This window comes from Schistocerca serialis, chromosome 6 (genome assembly GCF_023864345.2).
Source record: "Schistocerca serialis cubense isolate TAMUIC-IGC-003099 chromosome 6, iqSchSeri2.2, whole genome shotgun sequence".
In the NCBI taxonomy this organism is placed as follows: Eukaryota; Metazoa; Arthropoda; class Insecta; order Orthoptera; family Acrididae; genus Schistocerca; species Schistocerca serialis.
Genome location: NC_064643.1, coordinates 366,111,766 through 366,135,964, shown reverse-complemented (window position 1 = coordinate 366,135,964; position 24,199 = coordinate 366,111,766). Strand labels below are relative to the sequence as shown.

At 41.3% G+C, this 24,199-nt stretch overlaps 1 protein-coding gene across 1 annotated transcript in view; it reads right to left on the bottom strand.

Moving 5' to 3' along the window:
* Positions 1 to 24,199, bottom strand: part of LOC126484365 (acetylcholine receptor subunit beta-like 1) — an 883,730-nt gene that overhangs the window by 222,590 nt on the left and 636,941 nt on the right. The window contains exon 5 of the mRNA XM_050107835.1: positions 3,373 to 3,463. Coding sequence (XP_049963792.1) covers positions 3,373 to 3,463 — 91 coding nt within the window. The remainder of the gene's footprint in view (positions 1 to 3,372; positions 3,464 to 24,199) is intronic.

Sequence of the window (24,199 nt, the reverse complement as noted above, 5' to 3'; positions counted from 1 at the left end):
ACTGTAGATGACATTCCTCGCTCAAACTGCCCAAGGGCTAGTACTGCAGTGGATGACCGCTACCTACGGATTATGGCTCGGAGGAATCCTGACAGCAACTGCACCATGTTGAATAATGCTTTTTATGCAGCCACAGAACGTCGTGTTACGACCCAAATTGTGCTAAGTAGGCTGCATGATGCGCATCTTCACTTCCGACGTCTATGGCGATGTCCATCTTTGCAACCACGACACCATGCACTGCGGTACAGATGAGCCCAACAACATGCCGAATGGACCGCTCAGGAATGGCATCATGTTCTCTTCACCGATGAGTGTCGTATATGCCTTCAACCAGACAATCGTCGGAGACGTGTTTGGAGGCAACCAAGACAGACTGAACGTCTTAAACACACTGTACAGCGAGTGCAGCAAGGTGGAGGTTCCATGTTGTTTTGGGGTGGCATTACGTGGGACCGACGTACGCCGCTGGTGGTCATTGAAGGCGCCGTGACGGCTGTGCGATACATGAATGCCATCCTCCGACCGATAATGCAACCATATCGGCAGAATATTGCCGAGGCATTCATCTACATGGACGATAATTCGCGCCCCCATCGTGCTCATCTTGTGAATGACTTCCTTCAGGATAGCAACATCGCTCGACTAGAGTGGTCAGCATATTCTCCAGACCTCAACCTATCGAACATGCCTAGGATAGATTAAAAGGGCTGTTTATGGACCACGTGACCCACCAACCGCTCTGAGGGATCTACGCCGAATCGCTGTTGAGGAGTGGGGCAATCTGGACCAACAGTGCCTTAATGATAATGATGACGAGTACAATACAAGAGGAGTGCTACTGAGTATTTGAGTTACCTGTGTGTATAGCAATCTGGACCACCACCTGTCTCGTTGTGTGGAGGTACAACATGCAATGAGTGGTTTTCATGAGCAATAAAAAAGGGCAGAAATGATGTGTATGCTGATCTATATTCCAATTTTCCGCACAGGTTCCGGAACGCTCGGAATCGAGGTAATGCAAAACTTTTTTTGATGTGTGTATTAGTTCGTCTTCTCCTTCCCCCTCCCCCTGGTCACCTCTTTCTCCCTCCCTCTTTGTCCATCTCCTCCTCTCCCTCTCTCTGTATACCTGCTTTACATCTCTTTCTCTCTGTCCAGTTCCTCTTTTCCCTCTCTCTCTGTTCTCTCTGTCCATCTGGTCTTTCCCCTCTCTCTGTTCATCTGCTCCTTCCCACTCTGTCCATGTCCCATCTACTGAGTCCATTTCCTCCCCCCCCCCTCTCTCTCCACCTCCTTCTCCCCCCACTCTCTGTCCATTTCCTGCTCCTTCTGTCTTTGTCTGTCCTCCTCCATTTCTCTGTCCATTTCCTCCTTCCCCTCCCTCTGTCCATCTCTTCCTCCCCCTTCTATCCCTCCTCTTTCTATTCTCTGTCCATTTCCCCCTCCACTTCTATGTGGCTATCTCGTCCTCCTCTCTATCTGTGACGGTGCTGCTTCCCCTTCCCTGTTTGTCCATCGCCTCCTCCTCCATTGTCTCACCCCAATAAGAGATCGCTGGTTCTTATCCTGACGGTATTTCTTTTCAGAGTGTATCAACTTTAGTTGAAATACACCCAGCGATTTAGATGAGGAGCTTTTTCTCCATCGCTTTGTCCGCGTATGCTTATTTCACAGATATGTAACACATTTCACATATATTTGTTGACGTATTTCACCAGTTCCTCTAGCGAATTCTTCCCTGCAGTTTAGTTCTCACACAGCTCAATAAGACGTCATATTTCCTGAACTGTGTGTCATAAAATAATATAATTTTGCAGACACATCCATTGGTATATGTTGATGCTGTCTGTGAAATGTATTGTGAATAGAGGTAGTAGTAAAGAAGTAATAAATTAAATTGTCATGCCTGATAAGGCAGTTTTACACGCATGTCAGTGTTCATGACGCTACATCTACTGAACTATACGTCGTACAATAATACTTTTTTTGCAGGTACATTCAGTGGTATATGTTAACGCGGTCTGCAAAATGTGTTGCAAATAGCAATAAAGAGGTAATAAATTAAACGGTCATGTCTGATGCAGCAGTTTTGCTGCATGAACAGCAAAAAGGTATTAAGCGATAATGTTTTTCTCTTTCATCATTTTGTGGCGGGTGTCAGCGATAAAAAGTCTCGTAAAAGTTTGAAATTATGTGTGAAGATGGTTGGAAGTCACTAATACTGTCATCCCCAAAAACTGGATGAATGTAGTCTGGTTATTTGCGTGTCGTGAGTTAGTCTCCTTGTCACCCCTACCAATGTGAGAGATGTGTGATTCTTACCATCACAGTGGTTCTTTCCAGACAGTAAGCGTTTTGTGTAGCAAGTTCTGTTACAATCGAACAACTGGTTTACGTGATATGGAACAGACATAAAAACATAGATACGTCCACTTTTATAGTATGTATGAATGATATTGACAACGACAGAAGAAACACGTTTCCAAAAGCAACTGAGCAAGGCGCCTAAGCGACGCGGTATGCTCACGTTACCACTAAACATCAGCCTTATGCAATCGCTTTTCCAAACATTGATTATTGTTAAAGTTTTTGGTGACCTCAAATAAATATCTATGTATATTATTGAATGATATTCCCGCCATTTCGCTGTACAAAATTTGTTTGTTTCATTTTACTATCATGATTTAGGTCTTAAGCTATTATCAAGTAGAACAGTGCTGGATAAAATTGGACTTCTTTAAGTGAAGCCATCATCATACTAATATAAAATAAAGAAATCTGTACAGTCAAATTGAGGAAATATCATTTAAACATCACTACATGACTGTGGGCCGAAAATACGGAAAGATTATGCATATGTGGTATAGTACCATATGAATTAGAGGTCACTTTGTCCATAGTGCACGTTAAGCTAGACTTTAAGGAACCTTAAAAAATGTTGACGCAAATGGGCGTTAACTTCTGATACTGATGGTTGGAGGAAACAGCAGGTGCACAGTCATTCTGCAGTATGCCGCCCCCTATACATTACAAAACAAATTTCCAAATATGTTTATAAACATCAGAGACAACGCACTGAATTGGCCATAGAATATTTTAGTATAACTCCTATAATAAAGGAGAAGGTTGAATGTCAAGAATAAAGAAAAGCGAGTGGGAAACAAAGCGTCTGCTCTTGTTGGCCTCAGGGGCAGAGCTCCCCTTACTCTGCCCCTTCTATGGAGTGAAAATAACCGAACTTCTTTCTCCGAGAACAGTTCCCTTGGCTACAAATTAAGTTTTAAGACTCCTCTGTGTTGGTTAAGCTTGTCGTTGTTTTATAAGCAGACCCACTCGCCAGACGGGGAGCTCTGTCAGGGTAAGAATTACCTGGTAGATGGCAGGCGGGACCCAGAGCACCTCGCCGTTGGGGTAGATGAGCACGTTGGACTTGTAGCGCACCTCGTAGTTCCCGTCGGCACTGCAACACAAAGAACATCCAGGTGATGCATGAGACCACAAAACCTGCAAATAAAAAATTGTTTGTGCGTCGTGGCGGGCGCAGTTACTGTGCTTCTCCAGGTAAAGGAAGCTAGTAGATGCTTTGCTACGTAGATACGACCACAACAACAGTTAGAAGCAAAAAAAATGTTTGACATTCTCTTTCCTACTTTGCAGCAGCTACAACCTTCATAAATCTCGTTTCTGAAAATGTGAAACTATGTAAACATAGGGAGCTGTAACAATTAATTAGTGACTCATACAAGGGTATGATTCCAGTAATAGAAAGAAACGAATCATTCTTCTACTTTTTCATCTTCTTCTTCTTCTTCTTCTTCTTCTTATATATACAAATCAACGGCCGGATGAAGGCCCACTGTGAAAACAAGGGAAGAACTGCTCTCGTCATTATTTGCTGGCTCATACCAAGTCCTTGCGACGGTGGACTCTTTGTGGGTACGCTCAGTATATGTTGAAACAATTTGTGCAAGTACTCTTTCAAATCTTCCTTTGCGCTCCAGGTGGTGTCAACATGTCTCAGTTGATCTATTGTTTTTACGCAATGTAGCTCTTACAAACCTCATTTCTGACGCTCAGTAATTTTGTTAGTTCTGTGTTTCACTGATTTGTACTATTATAGGCTAGACGTCATAATAGTTCTTTGTAATCAGATGCCTAGCTCAGTCTTCATACTTTTTCTTTGGTGTATTTTTTCATGCTATGATAATTTTGTACGTTTTTGTCTAAATCCATGCTATTGGAGGAAGCTGACATTCCAAACTCTAAATGTGTGAATCATTTATAAATATTTCACTATATTCTACCTGAGATTACCATGGTTTTCGTTTTATTTGATGAAATTTTAGTGTTACAGCTTTTTAAGTGCTTATTTGTGTACCAGGTGATTCTTTTGAATCTGCCGGGATTTTTAGTTTCGACGTTGCTCTGCTTTCATTCCGTATGATTTCATGCACATGAGCTGAGAAAAGTACAGGAGAAAGTCCACATCGTAAGTCCTCGATTACATACGCTGACGGAACAAATATCGCAACACCAAGGATTAATGCGACATAAACGAAAGTGTGTGTGTTTCTACATCTGAAAGGTGATGTCTATTCAAATTTCGCTCCAGTCGCATAACAGTGGCGCTAGTAGCGCCATTCTGAGAGTGAAAATCAGTTTTGCTTTCAATTCACGCTGTGGCGTTAGTTACCTTTGAGACTGGTCGTGTTGAACTGATGTTCGTCCAGAATGCCTTTAAGGCGGCAGACATCTCACTGCGTTTGAACGAAGTTGTGCATTCCACTGCCTCCAAACGACCACCATTTGCGACTTCAGTGGTGTCAAGCGAGGGCTCACTGGAGGGCGGGGTGGAGGTCTGTTGTGTTTTCTGATGCATTGCTAGTGACGGTCATGTGTCGGTTAGGAGAAAGAGGAGGCCAGCTGAGGGCCTACAGCCAACCAGTCTGCGTGCTAGACACACTGGGTCTACACCTGGAGTTGCGCCAGGGTCCGATTTCGTGTGACACCAGGAGCACTCTTGTGGCTATCCCACGCACCCTGACTGCAAAATAGTACCTCAGTCTAGTGATTCGACCTGTTGTGCCGCCATTCACGAACAACATTCCAGGGGGCGTTTTCCAAGAGGATAACGCTCGCCCACTTACCTCAGTTGCAACCCCACATGCTCTTTAGATGTCGAGATGTTGCCTTGGCCTGTTCGACCACCAGATATGTCTCCAATCGGGCACGTATAGGACATCATCGAACGACAACTCCAGCGTCATGCACAGCCAGCGTTAACCGCCCCTGTATTGAACGTCCTCGGTGCAACAAGTATGGCACTCCATCCCACACACTTACATCCGGCTCCTGTACATCACAATGCATGGACGTTTGTATGCTTGCATTAACATTCTGTCGATTACACTGGTTATTAATAACCACCATCTCATATTTGCAATGGCTTATCTCATACTTACATCAATCTGTGATCTTATAACTCAAATCAGTAAAACGTGTTACCTAGACGAATGTAATCCCAAAATTTAATTACTCTAAATCAACAATGTTTTGGTGCTGTGACTTTTTTTCCGACAGAATATCATCATGAATCCACGTGGTGTAAATAGTGACAGAAATACAACAGTGCGAACCTTATTAACTTCTGACGACCTGAAACTATTGTCTAACGGAGATGACAATTTGTAAAGTTCCAAACCGCATAGCAGAATACGAAAACTTGGGGAACCAAGAATAAACAGAAAAGATTGAACTAATAAATGTCTTTAAACCGTTAAAACATTTATAAATAATTTAATTCTAGAGCAAGTAACCGTTTTTAGAAGTTTGTAATCACATTTTGTGGTTAACAAGCCAAACAGATACGGAGAAGAAATTAATGAAATACAATACCGTAAATGGAATTACAGAAAACAAAGAAGTGAATATGATATTGAAACCGAACAAGATATTACAGTGACTCATCGAAACTATTTGTTCTACGCGGTACCAAATAAGGGAGCAATAACGACTGTAATAAAAATTTCACAGGTGAGGTTATTTCATTTTGCGGATAGTGCGAACCTTATTAACTTCTGACGAACTGAAACCATTGTCTAGCGGAGATGACAATTTGTAAAGTTCCAAACCGCATAGCAGAATACGAAAACTTGGGGAACCAAGAATAAACAGAAAAGATTGAACTAATAAATGTCTTTAAACCGTTAAAACATCTATAAATAATTTAATTCTAGAGCAAGTAACCGTTTTTAGAAGTTTGTAATCACATTTTGTGGTTAACAAGCCAAACAGATACGGAGAAGAAATTAATAAAATACAATACCGTAAATGGAATTACAGAAAACAAAGAAGTGAATGTGATATTGAAACCGAACAAGATATTACAGTGACTCATAGAAACTATTTGTTCTACGCGGTACCAAATAAGGGAGCAATAACGACTGTAATAAAAATTACACAGGTGAGGTTATTTCATTTTGCGAGTGGCGCAAGTTTAAGGGACAGAATGAAAAGTGAGGGTACAAAGAAAGAAAGAATCCAATGGTGTGTAGTAGAAATAGAAGCTGCAAGTCTTAGTGATTTCATAAAATAGATTAGCACATAAAACACTCCGATATACACCATAATGAAGGCAACATTTAATACAGTTTTAAAGTCTGTGGACTGAACAGTTTGCAGACGCAGAACGGGAACTCATTCAGTGCTGTTGATAGATGATACAAAACAGCTGTAAAAGATTTGGAACTCTGACAGAAAACAAATTTCTCAGATGAAACTGGCAGCTAGAACGTGAGAGGCACAAATTTATGTGTACGAAAGTGACATTACACTATAACCCAATGCTATAAAATTTTTTTATAAAATTTTTAAGATGTGTGGCGCAAAAATGATCCCTATCATAATATTTTATGAAGAAAGCCATTTTAGTGGCTAGAGTGAAAACAGTAAGGCATTTATTACGAGTAAGTTTCATTATCCGAGATGGCAGGCTAGGCCCAAGAGACAAAGAGACAAAGTGGAGAATGTACCGTCCTGGGGTCTTTTGCTGAAACTTCTTACTGGAAAGAAAAATACTGCTTAGTTTCCCCGCTTTGACTCCCTAGGAACGATGAGGGCGTCCTGTGTCTTTAAACAGTCCCATCTGTTTCTCTTTATTACCGAAGGAGACATATTCCTTGGCTTCTAAAAAAAAAAAAAAAAAAAAAAAACAGCCTCCACTAATAGATGCATTATTAAATGTTCAGAAGTCCAAACCAGAACATAATACTAGAGAGCCTATATAAAACCCCACTCCGGCAGACAGAAGTGAGAACGGACTTGAGTGTCTGCGAGAGAAACAGCTTGTGTCACGTTCCACTATCTGCCATCTCAGACTCTCCATAACAAAAGGCTGGACATCTTTCACAGCTACGGACTTCGCTGCTACCGGGTGACAAACTGCATTTGCGCTCTTTTTCTGTACCGATCACGCTTTCCGTACTTATCGTCTTTAATCCTGATAACAATGCAGAACTGTGTTTAAGTGGGCGCAATCTAGCCAAAGCCTGCACTCACTGAGTTTTACATTTCCTAATGAAATCACCAAAACCCTCATGACATCAGCTAAATCAGAGGACTTCTATCTCTTTTTAACCACAATGGCGAGAATTTTTACTTTGGTAGCCTTTGTCCCAGTACTTTGCAGCCCACAATTCCCTGTGGGGTTCTCCGCGATGGTATCACAGTTGAAAGATAAAAAGAATTTTATAATACTCGTCTTTTATAACGATTTAATTATATGAAGTAAAGGAATGTTCACACATCACATGAGCTGCCATGGCACTTTTATCCTCTTTGGTCTCCTTTGGATAGTTTTAACTATCAGGAGAAGGGACCACCATTACGATCATCCAGAGTTGCCAGAAGAGTAAGCTGGGAGCAGCGCTGATATGCAATGCAGTCAATGTTGCTTTTCTTACAATTGTTGATTTACGCAGCGCCCGTCTTACTAGTAAACCATGCTTGTCAGAGGTCGCATATGAAGGATCACGAGCGTGAATTCACCACTCTCGTATCCGTCACTTAGTTTCAACGTCCTCAATTTACAAAAACCAAAACTATCTTTCCGTCACCATAAAACGTGAAATTTTCCTACTCCCTGCTCGGCTAAACTTGTTAGGATACTTATTTATTGGTGTTGTCGTTGTTGTTGTTGTGATCTTCAGTCCATAGACTGGTTTGATGCAGCTCTCCACGCTACTCTATCCGGTGCAAGCTTTTACGACTCCCGATACCTACTGCAACCTACATCCTTCTGAATCTGTTTAGTGTATTCATCTCTTGGTCTCCCACTACAATTTTCACTCTTCACGCTGCCCTCCAATACTAAATTGGTGATCCCTTGATGCCTCAGAATATGCCCTACCAACCGATTCCTTCTTCTAGTCAAGTTGTGCCACAAATTTCTCCTCTCTCCAGTTCTACGAGTATTCAATACCTCCTCATTAGTTATGTGATCTACCCATTTAATTTTCAGCATTCTCCTGTAGCACCACATTTCGAAAGCTTCTATTCTCTTCTTGTCTAAACTATTTATCGTCCACGTTTCACTTCCATACATGGCTACACTCCATACAAATACTTTCAGAAACGACATCCTGACACTTAAATCTATACTCGATTTTAACAAATTTCCCTTCTTCAGAAACGCTTTCCTTGCTATTGCCAGTCTACTTTTTATATCCTCTCTACTTCGACCATCATTAGTTATTTTGCTCCCAAAATAGCAAAACTCATTTACTACCTTAAGCGTCTCATTTCCTAATCTAATTCCCGCAGCATCACCTGATTTAATTCGACTACATTCCATTATCCTCGTTTTGCTTTTGTTGATGTTCATCTTATATCCTCCTTTCAAGACACAGTCCATTCCGTTCAGCTGCTCTTCCAGGTTCTTTGCTGTCTCTGACAGAATTACAATGTCATCAGCGAACCTCAAAGTTTTTATTTCTTCTCCATGGATTTTCATTCCTACTCCGAATTTTTCTTTTGTTTCCTTTACTGCTTGCTCAATATACAGATTGAATAAAATCGGGGATAAGCTACAACCCTATCTCACTCCCTTCCCAACCACTGCTTCCCTTCTATTCCCTTCGACTCTTATAACCGCCATCTGGTTTCTGTACAAATTGTGAATAGCCTGTATTTTACCCCTGCCACCTTCAGAATTTGAAAGTGAGTAACCCAGTCAACATTGTCAAAAGCTTTCTCTAAGTCTACAATTGCTAGAAACGTAGGTTTGCGTTTCCTTAATCTATTTTCTAAGATAAGTCGTAGGGTCAGAATTGCCTCATGTGTTCCAACATTTCTACGGAATCCAAACTGATCTTCCCCGAGGTCGGCTTCTACTAGTTTTTCCATTCGTCTGTAAAGAATTCGTGTTAGTGTTTTGCAGCCGTGGCTTATTAAACTGCCGGCCGAAGTGGCCGTGCGGTTAAAGGCGCTGCAGTCTGGAACCGCAAGACCGCTACGGTCGCAGGTTCGAATCCTGCCTCGGGCATGGATGTTTGTGATGTCCTTAGGTTAGTTAGGTTTAACTAGTTCTAAGTTCTAGGGGACTAATGACCTCAACAGTTGAGTCCCATAGTGCTCAGAGCCATTTGAACCATTTTCTTATTAAACTGATGGTTCGGTAATTTTCACATCTGTCAACACTTGCTTTCTTTGGGATTGGAATTATTATATTCTTCTTGAAGTCTGAGGGTATTTTGCCTGTCCCATACATCTTGCTCAGTAGATGGTAGAGTTTTGTTAGGCCTGGCTCTCCGAAGGCTGTCAGTAGTTCTAATGCAATGTTGTCTACTCCCGGGGCCTTGTTTCGACTTAGGTCTTTCAGTGCTCTGTCAAACTCTTCACGCAGTATCATATCTCCTATTTCGTCTTCATCTACATTCTCTTCCATTTTCATAATATTGTCCTCAAGAACATCGCCCTTGTATAGACCCTCTGTATACTCCTTCCACCTTTCTGCTTTCTTTTCCTTGCTTAGAACTGGGTTTCCATCAAAGCTCTTGATATTCAAGCAAGTATTTCTCTTTTCTCCAAAGTTATTTTTAATTTTCCTGTAGGCAGTATCTATCTTACCCCTAGTGATATGCGCCTCTATATCCTTACATTTGTCCTCTAGCCATACCTGCTTAGCCATTTTGCACTTCCTGTCGATCTTAATTTTGAGACGTTTATATTGTGGGCACGCCAAGTTTCAGTCACTTCCGTCAGTGTTGTCGTTATGCTCTTGTTTTCGAAGAATGATCTGATACTGCTCTTCACAATAGTGTATCTTATGCAGTCCTCCGTCTTTGCATAACTACTGCAACTTCATCCAATTGAAAATGCTTACTATATTCAAGACTCGGTCTCCTACAATTTTTACCTACCCTCCCCCCCCCCCCCCCCCGCCCCCTATACCCACCTACATCACCAAACTTACGTTTTGTCGATGCCTCACTGTGTGTCATATCAATCTGTCCCTTCTTTCACTCTGACTGGCCCATAAATTTATTTTATCTCCATTTACATTCTGTACCTCTACGTTAGTTACGGTATCCATCGATTTAATCTCTAGCATACTTCTGTAGCACTATATTTCAAAAGCTTCTATTCTTTTCTGATCTGAACTGTTTATCATCTTCGTTTGACTTCTGTACAACGATGTTCTTCGGATAAATACTTTGAGAAAAGGCTTCCTAGCATTTATCGTAATATATCTTCTGCTACATTAGGCTGTCTGGTACACCAACTGCATGTAGAATATTTGAATTAACGAAGACTTGTTTTTAACTCAAATACAAGAGTTGTCCAGAAAGTAATGCACCGCATTTTTTTCTCAGCCGGAAACAGTGGAAGGAATGCGAAACGTTATGTATGTATTATTTGAAGTCTCCTCAGTGAGCGCGCTAAGTTTCCGTCACTTCCGACAAATAGCGTAGCTTCAGGACAGTTTCAAAATGGCGTCTGTAGGTGATTTACTTTACAAGCAACGTGCCGTCATTGAATTTCTCACTGCAGAGAAAGAAACTGTTGGGAATATTCGCAAACGCTTATGCGAAGTCTGTGGAGCATCTGCTGTCGACAGAAGTACAATTAGTCACTGGGCACGGAAGTTGGGGTCATCAGAAGGCGATTCGGCGCAGCTCCAAGATTTGCAGCGGTCGGGGAGACCATTCACGGCTGTGGCACTTGAGACACCTGACCTAGCCCCCTCGGACTTCCACTTGTTTGGGCCCTTAGAGGATGCCTTTCGTGGGAGACATTTTGAGGACGATGAGAAGAAGATTCACACAGTGAAGCACTGACTCCGCTATCAGGACAAAGATTGGTACCTACAGGGCATACCCGCCCTTGTTTCTCGTTAGAGGAAGGCCTTAGAACGCGACGGAGATTTCGAGGAAAAATAGGGTGTGGAGATAAAATACCATTATTTCGTATGTGTAATTCTCATTATGTTCAATAATGAATTGTTGAGGAAAAAAATGCTGCGTAATACCTTCGGGGCAAACCTCATATAAAGGTTTATGTTTATATTCGATGTTAACAGGTTTCTCTTTCTCAGAGACACTTTTCTCGCTATTGCCAGTCTGCACTTTATACCCTTCTACTTCGGCCAGTCGGAAGTGTCGGTAGATCCTGGCACAGACAAGGAATTATCACCCCCTCCTTCTCCCAGGGTCACCGCCACCTCTCGCCCACCCACCAGTCCTGGAGCAGACAAAGAATTTCCCACCCCGCTACTTCTCCTTCATGAATCGTTCTAGCACAGACAAAGGATTCTTCCACTCCCGTGCCTATCCCCGATTCAATATTTGATACTTTTGCTATGATAATATGGTGGGAAATTCAAACAAATTCAAGGTGATTCACTTTTGTGTGTCGTACTGATTGGCTACTGTATTTTATTGTTATACACAATCACCACCAGCGTCAGATCTGTATGTAATGTTTGAAACATGAAGTAGGAACTTTTTTTATTTGCTGATGAAGCAGAGACGTTTTGTTTCAACCATTTAGCACTCAAACAACGTGATGGTGTGAGACGTAGTCGGCAACTTGTACATGGGGCCAGACTGTGTCCGACACCTTGATGTCACGTCAGACGTCTGTGCAGTCGCAGGTTCGAATCCTGGCTCGGGCATGGATGTGTGTGATGTCCTTAGGTTAGTTAGGTTTAAGTAGTTCTAAGTTCTAGGGGACTGATGACCACAGATGTTGAGTCCCAGAGTGCTCAGAGCCATTTGAACCATTTCAGACGTCTGTGGAAGTAACACTACGAGGACTGCGAAAAGTGTTTTATTTCTTTAAATTATTAGATGTGCTATATTTGCAACAATAACAATTACGTTTGCGAAAACTTTGCTAGCACACTTCGCTATTGTCGACAGGCTAAGTGTGTCAGCTGATGCAACAAAATTTTGTTTATGTCTGAAGCAGGAACGTTTGGGGGTATTATTTAAGCAGTTGTTACGTGCACTCATAAGTTTGAGAGCCTCTGTCCATTCGAGATGCGAGCGGCCAGCAGGGCTCACGCTGTCCCAGGTGGCGCGAGCTGGACCAGGCTACTGAGGTTTCGCCGCTCCTCCCATCCCCCCTCCTTCCCCAGCTCGGTTTACTTGCTAGGGAGGGTGGGTCCATGTGCGGTCGGAGTCCAGACCCATTGGTTACTCCTCTACAGAGGGGGCAGAGGCCGCACCTGTGGCGTGGGCTAGGTTGCTAGGTTCGACCACTTCTAGAACAGATTATGTATGTTTCTCTCACTTTCGCTGCTGCCACTGCAGTCGTTGCTATTAACACCGCCTTTCAGCATTGCACTCAGAGGATGAACATTACTTATGAAGTTTCTCGTCTGACAAAAACTCCCAAAATATGTCGAAAATTCAGTACCCAATGCGTAACTACGAGAGTCAACGCAAATCCACCACGCAGTATTATGTTCAGAAACTTGTGTATAAGAAGTGAAGTGAAATCTGTGTATAACATTAAGCTGTAATTCAATTTACGCATGAGGGATTGGTTAGGTCATACAGTGCTGTGTATAAAATGTGTCAAATATATTGAAATTGTACTTAAAGTTGAGAGCTCCACGATATATATCTCTGCTCTAGAAATATTGATTTGTACGTCTCGCCGAAGGGTTGCACTGAACCCAGTTCTGACAGCCTGCATCGCGAATCGCCTAGTTATGACACCCACCGCATATCATAAATGATTCAAGATATCGAAACGATGATTTCTTGCAAATGACAGCATGTAAACAGGCACGCATTTTGTCGTATGAGTAAACTTTAACATTTCTATCCATTTCTGCAGTTTTTAATGGGTCGATGTTCCTATTTTTAATAACATTTAACATCTCGTCAATGAAAAATACAGCATACCACCTGTTAATATTTACATTATTCTTTGTGAGCTACTGTGCTTCATCCGAAACCTGCTTGTTGTTATGTGATAAGATGATATCACTAAGTAACAACAAGTTTTAATTATTTCAGGTTTCATCGAGACCTTTTCCTTATTTAGAACATTTAGAATGCTTTATTATGGCATGTAACGGCATTATCTTGCGATCTATTCTTTCCTAGCATTGCTACTAAAATTGTCTCTACAGGCTACTGAAATCGTCTCTGTTGTATTAGTCCCTTTTACCAAAACATAATATGTCTTTCACGGCATCGTTCTATGAGTGTGAAGTAGCCTGTTATCATGTTTAGAATCCACTAGTCCCGGAAAACAATTCAGCGTACTAGGTGATCAAAGTACAACTAAAAGTTACTCAGGGTCATAATTAGCCTTACCATTTCCACTTCAACTGCGATTATACCACACTAGATTCACCAATTCACTGCCAAAATACGGAACTTTTTTGAAAGAAATTTTGTGCCATTTGATAATTGTTCATTTAGTTTACACGATCATGATTTCGGCTTTGTAGCCACTCTCAAGTGCATATGGAAATGTTATAACGTGTCTGAACTGCCTGTGACACGTCAGTGTCGAAAAAACACATTTCTGATCTTATCGACGAGACGGAATTTCAGTAGGTGACAGAATTCAGGAGATCCCCTTACTTTATCGTTACGCCAAGCTAAACTGCTTGGCTCTCTCTTAAACAGTGTAACGTGCAAGGTGTGAAGTGCTACCAACATATTGTGTACAGGCGTGAAGTCGAAAAACGATCAGAGCATTATCAGACTGTTTTGTATAATGTGGGAGATAATATTGTCGTCTATTAATTATACTTATATGCAGTGTTCACTAAACTGACGCAAAAACGCTTTTTAGTATCTACTGTGCTAATAAAAATGAATTACAACTTAACAATGATAATGTTACGAAAACGACTTTTTTAATGAAACAAAGTATCCCAAATTGTCGCGAATTAGCAGGATACTACGCATTTTCGGCTTCGAAACGGTCTGTGTCTACGTTCAAGTCTACAGTAATGCTGAAGTAACATTAAAGGAAGGACTATAACGAAAATGTGCAGATGTAGCTGTAGAAGAAGATATATAACGAAATGCATTTAATAAATCAGTACCACAATTAAGTCAATACAGTTGACAGAAGTAGAAAAAGCAGCCATCAACAAGTGTGAAATTCTCAATGTTTTTTACTTACATCTGCATCTACATGGCTACGCTGCAAATCACACGTAAGTGCCTGGAAGAGGGTTCATCGAACCACCTTCGCAATAATTCTCTGTTGTTCCACTCTCGAATAGCACCTGCAGAAAATGAACGTCTATACCTTTCCGTGCGAGCTCTGATTTCCGTTATGTTATTATGATGATCGTTTCTCCCTATGTACGTCGACGTCAACAAAAAGTTTTCGCATTCGGGAGAGAAAGGTGGTGATTGAAATGTCGTGAGAAGGTCACGCCGGAATGAGAAACACCTTTGTTCTAATGATGTCCACCAAAAATTTTGTATCATGGCCGTGTCATTCTCTCCTGTATTTCTCTATAATGGTGTTGCTCTTCTTTAAACTTTCTCGATCTTCTCCGTTAATACTATCTGGTAAGGGTCCAACACCGCGCAGCAGTAGTCCAAAAGAGGACGGACAAGCGCAATTTAGGGAGTCTCTGTAGTAGATATATTGCATCTTCTAAGTGTTCTGCCAATAAATCCAGTCTTTGGTTTGCCTTCCTCACGTTTTCTGTGTGTTCTTTCCAATTTAGGTTGTTCGTAATAGTAATTCCCAGATATTTAGTTGAATTTGCAGCCTTTAGATTTGATTGATTTGTCGTGTAAGCAAAGTTTAACGGATTTCCCTTTGCACTCATGTGGATCATCATTTAGAGTCAATTGCCAATTTTCGCACCATATAGTTATCTTTTCTAAATCGGTTTGCAATTTGGTTTCGATCTTCTGATGTCTTTACTAGAGGACAAATGACAGCATAGTCTGCAAACAACCTAAGAGGGCTCCTCATATTGTCTCCTAAATAGTTTGTATAGATAAGGAACAGCAGAGGGGCTGCAAAACTACCTTGGGAAACGACAGAAATCATTTCTGCTTTACTCGATAACTCTCCGTCAGTTTCTATGAACTGTGACATCTCTGACAGGAAAAATGGCTCTAAGCGCTGTGGGTCTTAACATCTGAGGTCATCAGTCCCCTACACTTAGAACTACTTAAACCTAACTAACCTAAGGACATCACACACATCCATGCCCGAAGCAGGATTCGAACCTGCGATCGTAGCAGCCGCAAGGCTCCGGACTGAAGTGCCTAGAACCGCTCGGACACAACGGCCGGCAATTTGTAATCCAACCCGCATCAACCCCCTTCGCCTTGGTACTAAATAAATAGTTTGCATAAGCCTCACCACCTTCCTTCTCACTTGTTAGGTAAGGATGAGCGTTATTAAATCTATAGGACCTTCATCTCTATAGCACTCGGGCGTGTTCCAAATTCTTACTACTAGCTTGGAAACATGCACCGCTTCCAGTTTCTCCATAACGTCCAGCTAGCGAGTTGGTGGTGCAGTGGCTAAGAGCACAGATTCAAATTTTCACGCTCTTTGTTCAAATCTAATGTTGTTGTTTTCTTCTTTTGTTGTCGCGGAAGTATGTGACATCGAAGACGTCAGTATTTTTTGTGACATCGAGAAATACAACGTGATTATTGACAAAAGAAATAAGAATTTCAGGTCTTATTATGAACAGATTTTACCTGCACAGATCTTATATAAAATGATATAATTAACTGTAATTAACCTGAAAATATGAAATTAGAAGGAAGGTCAGCTGACCTTCCTATTAATTTCACGTATGTGGTCGTTGTGCACACAGCACTCTATGGAGTCGCCAATCAATGAAAAGTATGAACCAGTTTTTGTTTCGATTTTTTACTTTGTACTTTAAGAGAAACACTGCGTTCCAAAAGGGTGACATATATCAAAAAAACATTCAAAGCAAAAAAATCAGAGCATCACAAGCAACATGCGTGGCACGTATGCCACAGTCACAATTTTTAGTGTGAATATCATAAGGAAAAGCAGTCTCGTTAACGTTGCTAAAAATACCTTGCGATCTGGCGATAATTTCACGGCAAACCAAGCTTCTCAAAGCATTTTCTCGAAAGCTGAATCTTATAACAGATTACGGATCCAGACATGTATTTTATTTATTGCTTCACATCTACTTCCGATTTCCGTTTCCTGCGCGATGAGACTAGGACGTTTTTGTAATTCTTCACTTGGAAGTATACATCTTAGGGCTGAAGGAACGGCATTCACTTCGGAGGAGTTTCTTTTAGTGAACACGTCGATATTCCGAATTCATCGCCACTCAGGCCGTCGTCTGAGGAGGAATAGCTTTGCTCGTCCCACGAGCCGATAATGTTCAAAAACGGATCCATTTTTACGCAACGTTACAAAATCTTGTCTAATAACTGAAAATAGCTTTGTATGTTTCAATTGGTTGAAAGATTTTCCTGTAACTTTCTCACATCAAAAGATAATTCTGTTGCTGGAGATGTAAAGCTCAAATTATATTTGATCTGCATTTATAACGAAATCAGGGATGAATTCATGTGCTTCAGTGGAGGTTTGAAGTTGAAAAAATCATGCTATTCACAATAATTCATCAAACGTACTCCCCTCTTCGGTGCTGGTATATTTGGTGACATGACGATACCGATTTCTGTGTTTCTCCTTGAAAGAACTGCACCAGGTGTTTAAGGCTTTGTATTCATAATTTACCGATAGCAATGAGGCTGCTGCAGCCATTGCCCGCTGTCGCAATGTCTGTGTAGGTACTACATGTTCATTGTTTCTATCCTCTGTAAAATGTCCGAACACCCACGAATCGACCGTTTTATATTTATCGCGAGTCGATACCCCGACTGTCAGTTGGCTCCTCCAACACGACTGCTGGTTTTTACTTGTGAGCCTGCGGACTCGTTCACGGCCCAATTTCCGGGAATCTGTTACCAACAGTTTTTGATTGTCTCCAAGGTGTCAGTGTCAAATATGGTCCTCGAGTGTAAAAAGACGTAAACCAATTAACGGACAAACATCATAATCTAAATGCAACAGCAACAAAATCTAGAAAGCTTACGAAATACAGCTGTCATCAGTTTATGGACAAAGTTTTGTGACGTTATGTAAAAACGGAGCCATTTCTGTACATGACTGGCTCGTGGAACGGGCAAAGTTATCCCTCCTTAAACGATGGCCTGGTAGTCGAAGAAACTGGGATATCGTCGTGTTCATTAAAAATAATCCCCCCCCCCCCAAATGTATGCCGTTCTGCCAGCCTATGACGTACAATTTCACTGACATACATTCGCTCGTTGCAGGAGTGTTTTATTTTCATCACGCAGCAATCAAAACACAAGAGTAGAAGCGATGCTATAAAGAAAATACAATCCTGGACCTTTAATTACACCATTGAAGGATCCTGCTTTCGAGAAAATGCTTTGATATGCTTGGTTTGCTGCGAATTTATCGTAAGAGTAACGAGACTCCTTTTCCTAATGAAATTCACACTAAAAATGTGACTGTGACAATGAGCCTTCACACATTACTCGTGATGCTCTGAACTTTTGTGCTTTGAACGTTTTTGTGATATATGGGTTGGGGAATGCACTGGTTCTCTTGATTTACAAAAGTATAAAATAAAGCAAAAATGAAGCACTAGAATTTATATCTTTTCATTTTCATGTGTTGTTAATAACATAAGGTTATGTAAGATTTGGGATGATAAAATATATTTTAAATAAGATCTGAACTAAGTATTTCACTCTCAGTGTTACTTCCATGACAATAAAAGAAAGAAAACCCATTTGTACTTGAAAAAGCGGTACGAAAATTTGAAATTCTCAGCCACTATGCTACCTACTCGACTGGTTTAATGCTGCGTGCGCAGACTGATAAAGTCGTCAAACTTTATCGTTGTCTCGGTAACTATTGAGCGTTGGCACCTAAGAATAAATAGGTACCCCTTTATTTTCCGTTCCTTTCACTTAAAGAAATTTTGAGTATATCGGAGAGCGATATTTGACGGGTTCCACTTGTTAGCCGTGCTTTCTGAGGAAATTGGACGTTGCTAAGTGGTGGCACGATGCGGTGCTTATTTGTGGTTTCAGAAGTACGAATTTGGAACTTATGTGAAGGCAGTCCAACTGATACACTGATGACAGTGTTGTAGAACTGATGACTTGTTTATCCTCGCCTCGTAGGTCAGGGCGAGACTGGTAAGCCTTATTTAAACTATTTCGTCAGTACTAAGGTAAAGGGCGTTGATCCAGGTCTTTCCAATAATGATATAATTGCGTCACGTAGTGAGATCGCACGTTGCATTGAACCTGGACTGCGATGACTATGGTATCGGTTGATGGGCACTCACTACAGCAACCACGAGTTGTCATAGGAAATGTCTAAGACGGCTTGAAGGGATCTTCAATGACCGTATTTGGAGTATGTTAGCTGTGCTGGGGGGTTTTAAAAACAGGAATGCTTACGGAAGCAATGATTTATGTTTTATACTGAAAAGTTTAATTTATCTTGTCCAGTTCATTTTATCTACATTATTTGTGTTACAAATGTAATGAGACAAGTTAATGTGCGGAGGATATATCTTAAAAGCGTTATTAAGCCTTTCCAACAGTCTTTTAGACGAATTGAAAGTACACTTCGTGTCGTCCAATGAGTCAGATTCGGCCGCAAATTCCGTAACATTTGATATAACAGTGTATTGTAACAATTACGCTTCGATAATTCTCATAATTATGAACGTTGTTATAGCCTAGAGGCGTCGTTAGTGTAAAATAACCGTGAAATTAACTATGAACAAAATGTTCCGACTATGAGGTACTGTATAAAAATTCCAGCCCTCGCTAACACAGGGTTACTTCTTCTTGTTACTTTGGTTCCTCTCCGTCTACTCTAAAAACTGAGAAGCTCACTCATCAGGCGCTTATCGCTTTTATTGACAAAGGCGGTTATATTTTAATTTATGTAGTGTTAAATGTATTTTTAAGGGTATGTCACTGTGTTTGCATATAGTATGTTTCCTTCTTTTCCTATTTCCTATTCCTATTCTGTCTGTCTGTCTAAGAGTCGGTTAATGATGGTAGGATGTGAGATTGTGAAAACCCTTTTTTTCTTCTAAAGTGAATTACAGTTCTGCTTACTAATGACATATTAGAGATATTACTGCTCTTTATTTATGGAGTTCGAGTTGCAGACAGTGCATCTGGATATTACTCGTAACTAAGATTTACACCCCAATCATAGTACACAAATGCGAATAAAACTCACAAGTCTGTATTAGGTATTTCTGTCGCTGTCAGCGCCGGCTGGAGTGGCCGTGCGGTTCTAGGCGCTGCAGACTGGAGCCGAACGACCGCTACGGTCGCAGGTTCGAATCCTGCCTCGGGCACGGATGTGTGTGATGTCCTTAGGTTAGTTAGATTTAAGTAGTTCTAAGTTCTAGGCGACTGATGACCTCAGAAGTTAAGTCGCATAGTGCTCAGAACCATTTGAACCATTTTTTTGTTCGCTGTCAGCTTGGTGGCAGTCGGTATCGCTGCATCTTTGCAGTGCCAGCTGCCCCATTGCTAGCCAGCTCAAGCAACACATCGGCTGAGCATACGTATTCTGTCTGTCGCTAGCCTAATGGAGAAATGGCAACACTGCAGAGTATGTGTGACATCCATGTGTCTCTCGGTTTACTTACTGGAGTCCTTCAGAATTATCCTGGTAAATTCAATCGATATTTTCTTGTCTTTTGTTCTGAATGATTCTAACTTAAGGCATAACATAAGGGTAGCAAATATATGTTTTTCAGTCCAGGAAGCTCATTACAAAAGAAACTATAGCTTATTTCACTACATACGTTGCGAATTATCCGTCTTAGCTATCACTGGGATAACAAAGGAGTGATGCCTGCTACAGTTGTATGCTACCTTAGCAGCAAAGAGATCATCCTTCAAGCGGAAGGTTGCGTTAGATTCGCTTCTTCATTTAATGCAAAAAGGTTTTTACCTCTTCTGTGAAAGAGCGACTAGCAGGCAGATAGACAATGAGTACAGAAATCTTATGACAACTTCTTACCCGTAAATTTTGTTGCTATTGTGGTTCTGTTCCTGTGGATTTAAAGATGAAAACCTTGCAGAACTATACACTTGTTAATGCCTTATGCTTCAGTTTCTATCAAAGGTATTGACTTAATTGTGACACTGAACGATTTGTTAACTGAGTTTCGTTGCGTATCTACCCCTACTGCTCATTTGCATATTTTAGTGACAGTCCTTCCTGCAAAGATGCTTCAGTGTAGCTGGGGACTGAATGCAGACACAGACCATTTCTAAGCCAAAGGTACATATTGACCAGCTATTTCGTCACAAGTCGCGATACTTTGTTTTGTTAAAAAAGACGTTTTTCTTAAAGTTTATCAAGATAAGTTGTAATTTGTTTGTATTAATACAATGGATACTAAATAGCAGTTTTTCATTAGTTTATTGAACACAACAGATAAACATAAGGGATAAACAAATCACAAGCAAAGTAGTCTGCCACATCATCTTAAACAGTCTGACAGTGCTCGGATAAATTTCGGACTTCATGCTTGTGCACAATAGGTTGATAGAACTTCTTTTCCCTGTGTGTTGTGATGCTTAAACTGTGTGTTGAGCATAACTATAAGGCAAGGGTGTCTACAGAATTCTGTCATCGAGTGTACTTTCGATTAACTCGCATGGACAAGTCAGATAATAATTAAATATAGTTATGTATGAAATTATTGCTCCCTTTGATCGGTCTGCATATGATTACAAAATGCATATGGTAACATTTCCAGAACATTGCATTACTATATAAGCTCTCCAGAGATTAGTTACAACTGAACTGCAAGTACAAGCAAATTTAGAAAATGTGACCAGTAGTGATGTGACGATCACATGATCAAATGTGTCATCATCTTGGATTTTGAAGCACGTAAGAAACGTTGACTGCTGCATCTGATCGTTATTCTGTGATAAAGGGAAACTGGTATCATGGCTTTCTCCAAAGTTCTTAACGTCCCTCAATTTCTCTTGAAGATTACGAGTCTAACTGATGAACACTTTGGTTTGTGGCTATTATCGGAGAACTTGGGCAGTGTTGTTACTGATACTGGTAACACAGATTACACTGGAAGTATGACACTCCTTAGCAAGAAGAAATTAGACACGTTTACAACCATTAGATAACTGTTTTGTGACAACATAATGATGATTGAAATCTGTGATCAGTTGGTCCGGCAAGGTACAATCTGTAATGTTAAGGAGGAAATTAGAGGCCCTAATCCGCTTCCTTGGCTCACACTCGATGTTACTTTAATTTCTACAGAAAATTCACTCTCCAGTATAAACTGGGTACTATCATGCAAATATTATTCGAGTAAAGCACACATCTATGAAGACACTCCACATAATCTGATCCTGGTTAGTGTTCGGCAATGTGGTACAGCGTAGAGCGCCTAACAGAAAACTAGGAATATGGTATTTACCTGTTCATCTGTACCTATTGTTCGCAAGATGTCGTGTATGAATAACGAAAGCTGTTTTTCATACGAATGGTTTATTCCTAATCCATGCTATTTCTTTGAGAGAAACTCTTTTTTGCTCCAGGAATGTCATCAAGCTTGATCTTAGAATATACTCTAGGATCCTACACTAGACAAATATCAGCAATATTGGTCTGTAATTCTGTGTATCTGGTCTTTTACCTTTTTGAAAAGAAGAGTGACCTGTGCTCTTTTCCAGTACTGTTCACTGCTGAAGTGATCTCGATAATATAAGCTGAGAAAGGAGCTAATTCCACTGCGTGTCCAATGTAACATTGATACGTGGTCCTTTTTGTCGAAACTTCCATGTACCATAAGCAAACTCCATTCAAATGATAAACCCAACTAATCTAAATTAATTCCCGGTTATAAGTGAGAGTACGAGTATGGCTAAAGTTAATGTCAGTGACTGCCATATCTAACTACTATACTTTCACAATAATTTCTTACTCTGGAGTATTGCTTAAATGAGTAATTGGGAAAGTGAACACATTTTGAGCGGAGACTAGCAGAACAGGGGAGAGTAAGCCAGGTCAGGCTTTTCAAAAGACATGTACCGCCACTACGAGGGGAGGAAGTGAAGCCAGGTAGAAGGCCTGGAATCAGTATATATCGTGTGGGCTGTCTGCTGGACAGGAACTGTCTGTGCTTACGGCATCCTAACAAACTGAAAGCTACTGAGTAATGAGACAGTTTTTGACGTGGTATGTTCTGCAAATCCTCGTCGCCAGTTTTGTAAAGGCCTCGTCGCTACTGCTGTGGACGCCGAGTTGGCACTGTTGTTACGGTAGGCTGAGATTGTGAGTTCGTGAAACGGCTTCTGGTGCAGTACACCACTAAGACAATTCTCGTTGCCACTATTACACAGCTATGACCCATGGTCGGACAAGGATAGGAGAACGAAGGTTCTATAACACTCCAAGAAAAGTCTCACAAATGAGTTAAAAAGGTTTATCTTTGTGATCTGTCGAATAATGAAGTCTGCAACAATGCATGTAATATGACAAAAAAGGACCTCAATGGCTAAGTGCAAATAATCGTAGGTAAACTTCACAGTACATAGCAGATGCAACTGTCCATTCACTTCTACGAGTTCACTAAACAACGTTCCCTGTCTAAGTGAGCCATGGACGATGATCTGCCACCAAGGGAGAGAGAGCTGCTCTTCTCTCTTCCGAGTAGGCTTCTGTCCATTGTCGACGTCATTGGCTGACTGGCTGCAATTGGCCAAGGAGAAGCCGATATCTTTATCCTCAGCATTGCCCGTGGCGCTGGAGGAATTCGTGGAAGTGGCGAGTCTTTATGCCAATGGCACCAGCTTCCATCTTTGCGCCTGCGGTGCTATTGCCCTGGCTGTGTTTTGTTCGGACGAGACAGCAGGATGTCCACTGGCCGCAGGGTAGCGTGTTGCAAGCTAACGGCGACAGGGTCTGTAGTATCGTGTTGCACTGTACCCTGCAGGAAATCCGTATTCTGGCAACCGCTGAGCACGAGATGGTTCAGATACAAGATTTGTAAGATGGAGTGAGAAGGACCATGCGGCTCCTTTGCGCTTACGAGCGCTGCACCCGCAGCCATCAGTGCGCCGTCGAACTAATTGGATTGTTACTGACTCTGCTAAGTAACAGTAAGAGAGCTAACTTTACGTGATATAAATAAATTCTTGACTGGATGAACAGAATTCACTTGTGTGTGGAGAAGAGCATCTTGGCTGAAACACGAAATAGGACACCTGATGGGAGTCAGAGGTTGCCGGTTTCTTAGCTCCTGCGCTAAAACCTCCGTGGAAGGGAGACTTATTAAAACGTATCTGATTGGTCGGAAATTGGATGATGCACTTCACTGGTGATCAAAATCATGCACAAGGCTCCCACTCAGAAAGAAAGACTAAAAATCCAGTTATTCCTGAGAGTGCTCTGTAGAACGACTTCCATCCAAGACTCGACACCCCAGGATATTTCAGCCTAGAGAGGGACTTTGACTTTTGGCTCTGAGAGGCAGCAGCCTTCTGTTAGGCCAGACGACAGAATTTTGCAACTACCACTCGCAGGCACCGGTAACGCTAAGTACGGTGAGCAGCACCAGTTTTCGCAAACCTAGTTGTGGGAG